At 59.0% G+C, this 3310-nt stretch overlaps 1 protein-coding gene across 1 annotated transcript in view; it reads left to right on the forward strand.

Moving 5' to 3' along the window:
- Window positions 1–3310, forward strand: part of TMEM235 (transmembrane protein 235) — a 7840-nt gene that overhangs the window by 1105 nt on the left and 3425 nt on the right. Inside the window, exons 2-3 of the mRNA XM_004709118.2 lie at window positions 2253–2333; window positions 2857–2994. Of these exons, the coding sequence (XP_004709175.1) occupies window positions 2253–2333; window positions 2857–2994 (219 nt within the window). The remainder of the gene's footprint in view (window positions 1–2252; window positions 2334–2856; window positions 2995–3310) is intronic.

Here is a 3310-nt window from a genome sequence, read left to right on the forward strand (position 1 = left end):
GTGTGTGTGTGTGTGTGTGTGTGTGTGTTGTGGGTGAAGGTTTACAGAGCAGTTCAGGTCTCCATTCAACATTTCAGGCTTAGCTTGTTTCACGTCCTGGATAATAATCCTCCCATGAAATGTGACATCCTCCATCCCATTTCCTCCCGGCTCCCTGTCTCCATCCCCTTCTCCCCTGACCTCTGGAGCTCTGTCCTTGAGCAAAGGCTGCCCCTCACATCTCAAATGCCCCAGGAACACACCTCCTAGTGTTATTCTTCCTCCTGGGGTGAGACCTGTCTATTCAGCCACCTGTCTATGGAGGAGTTCTGTTGCAGACTTGAGGGGGGACTGAGGACCAGTCTTGGGGGGGGGTGTCTCACCAGCTGTCCCCATCCCACCCCGCCCCAGCAAGCTGGATCCTCTTTTAGGGTTTTGAGTTTTGTTTTATCTGTTTCTCCCTAGCTGCCCCAGGCTCTCTCACGTGTTCCCTTTCAGAGCAGCAGGTCTTGGGAGCCGGGCACCACCCAGTCCCCCTCCGCTCAGGGCTGTGGTGCTGAGGTTCTGATGGTCCAGGGGCTGCTGACCCAGTGTTCCCGCGCACCTTCCGTGCCCATCTCTCTTCTCTGCTCCGGGCGGGCGGGAGAGAGCCCTGGCTGCACCGTCCACGGAAGACCCCACTGGACACTCCCCAGAGGAGGATGTAGAACACTTTCCTGGGGAGAGGGGAGCTATGTTGGGCCATTGATCTTGGTGCCCCCTGAGACTATGATCTGAGCCCCCAGGCCCAGAGACTCATTCCCTCAAGATGTGGGGGGATTCACTCCTGCCCCCTGGGTGCTCCATCACAGTTATGGGGATGTTTGCCACTACACAGTTAAATACACAGATGTCAGTGTCCTCTATGACACCTCTCTCTCTGTTTGCCTGTACGCCACTGTCCCTCCCGCTCCCATTCACCCTGTGTGTCCTTTCTGTCCCGGCATGCACTTGTCTGTCCGTCAGTCAGTCAGTCGGTCACGGTGACGCCAGGATTATGTAGACAACAGCATTCACCTCTTTCCAATGTCTTGGTGGGTTTGGGTGTTTGAGGCTAGCCTACGTGCAGGCATCTGTACATGAAAATAAGCAGCACGGGACTTCTGAGAGACTCCCCCTTCCGTTGGGATCTGAGTGGACTTCCTTGCAAGCGGTAGGGCATCTTGGGAGAAGTCAAATTGGTCAGGAGCAAGTTTGGGGTGGCTATGTCAGGGGTGTCAAACTGGCGACCCACGGCCGCATGCAGCTCCTGAGGCAATTTTTGGTGGCCCACGATACTCTGAAATAAAATGTGACAAGGGAATTGTGTGTATTGCCTCGATCTCCCCTAAACGCTATTTTCTTCATAACAATTTTTCTATTTTCATTTTATTTCAGAGCATTGTGGGCCACAAAAAATGACCTCGGGGGCCACATGCGGCCCTGGGGCCACCAGTTTGACACCCTTGGGCTATGTGAAATGTTGGATCTGGGCGGGCTGGGGCAGCCCACCCAGTGCTTCCCACCCCGCTCTCCAGAGGAAAGCAGTCTTGGGTTGTCGGCTCCACAGATTCCGATGGTGCGAACACTCCTCTCCTGTCCGGCCTGACCACTTGGCTTGTGGAATTCCAGAGAAAATAACAATGAGCTCTTTTGAGTTGGGAGAGGGGTGTCCAGCCAACCACTGGCCTGTCTGCAGCCTGGAGACACAGGAAGAAATCCCACAGACGGGGACACAGCCACCTTCAGGGACGGGGGATGGAGGGGGGTGTCCCAGGGGTCCCATTGTCTGGACTTTGCCACAGGTTCCTATGGGCTGGGGTGGAGGTCTTAGCCATAGCAAAGTAACACATCTGTGAAGCCCAAAGGGAGAACTTTGGGAGTAGCTCCCGGTAACCCCCAGGACCCCGGGGGCAGGCCAGTGGGGCTAAGGTGAGGAGTCCACGGAGGAACGATATGAGCCCAGAGGCTACCCCTTGCACCCTGCTCCCTCCTGGCTTGCTTGTCCAGCCTCCAAAGTATACACCCAGCCTCTCCTTGCTAAGCCCCGCTGCCCAGGTTGATGGGCTCCTGGAGCCTGGACTCCAGGTTCCACTGTGAACGAGCCTGTGTCCTCAGGTTGGTGGCCGATGGCCGGCCAGTGCTATGTGACCTTCGGTGGGGGACGTGCGTGCCAGCTCTCCTTTCCAAGAAGTGCAGGGGGATGAGCTCCCCTGTGGGAGCCCAGTTCCCCAGCCGCACTGTCTGTCTTCCAGGACGTAACAGCTGTATCCCTGTCATTGACCCCTTTGCCACCGAGACCCTGGATGTGTCCTCCTCTGTGCAGCACCTCATCTGTGAGTCCTGGTCACCTGCGTCTTTCCTGCAGTCACAGGTGGTGGGGTTCAGACTCACCACCCCTCCCAACGCTGCTCCCAGCTGACCCTTAACTCCCTGCTGCACTCGGCTACTGACTCAGGACCACAGTGCTGGCTCCCAACTGACCCACCGGCTCTGTGCCTCAGTTACCCTCTTAATGGCCACTGCCATCCCATTTGGTGGTGGGGGACACAGCTCCGGGGGAGGCTTCCTCTTGGGACCCTCCTCTGTCTCCCTAAATGGGTTACAGGCCTTCCTGGTGGGCATCACCCACCCACTGGCTGGGGTTTGTGCCACTGGAGAGAGGGGGCAGGGGAGTATCGTGGGAGCAGAAGGGGCTTGAGTACGGTCCAGCCACTGGTCTCCAGGGAGCTTGGGGCTCTTGGTCCCTGGGAGAGATTGCCACCACCGCACGCTGACCCCTCTACTGCAGAGCTGCACCGCAGTCCCTGGAAGGCCTGGCCCCCAGCCTGAAGCCCCCTCCCCTCTCATGCCTCCCAGCGCTGCACCGCACTGTCATGGTGGTCCTGCCCCTGAGCCTGGTGCTCATCGTGTGCGGCTGGATCTGCGGGCTACTCAGCTCCCTGGCTCAGAGTGTCCCACTGCTGATCTTCACCGGCTGCTACTTCCTGCTGGGGGGTGAGTCTGGGAGAAGGCGGCCTCTGCCCATTGGCCCCTCACTGCTGCTCTCCGGGCTGGCGCTGGCCTGGCCCACCCTGGCACTGGGGCCCTGGGGGGGATGGGGCAGGTACTGGGTGTCGGGGTAGGAGGGTCCTGCTGGGACCTGTCTGCTGAGCCTGGCACGGCCTCCACCCACTCCCAGAAGGCCCTGTGGGAGGGGCGAGGCTGGGCAGGATGGAGGGCTGGGCTTCTGAGTGGGAAGGTGACAGTGACAGTCTTTCTGAACCTGGTGGAGGAGCCAGCTGCTCGGGACCCTCACACCTGCTACGCTGAG

Source organism: Echinops telfairi, unplaced genomic scaffold (assembly GCF_000313985.2).
Source record: "Echinops telfairi isolate 266 unplaced genomic scaffold, ASM31398v2 ScPeMD7_7458;HRSCAF=8496, whole genome shotgun sequence".
Taxonomy (NCBI): Eukaryota; Metazoa; Chordata; class Mammalia; order Afrosoricida; family Tenrecidae; genus Echinops; species Echinops telfairi.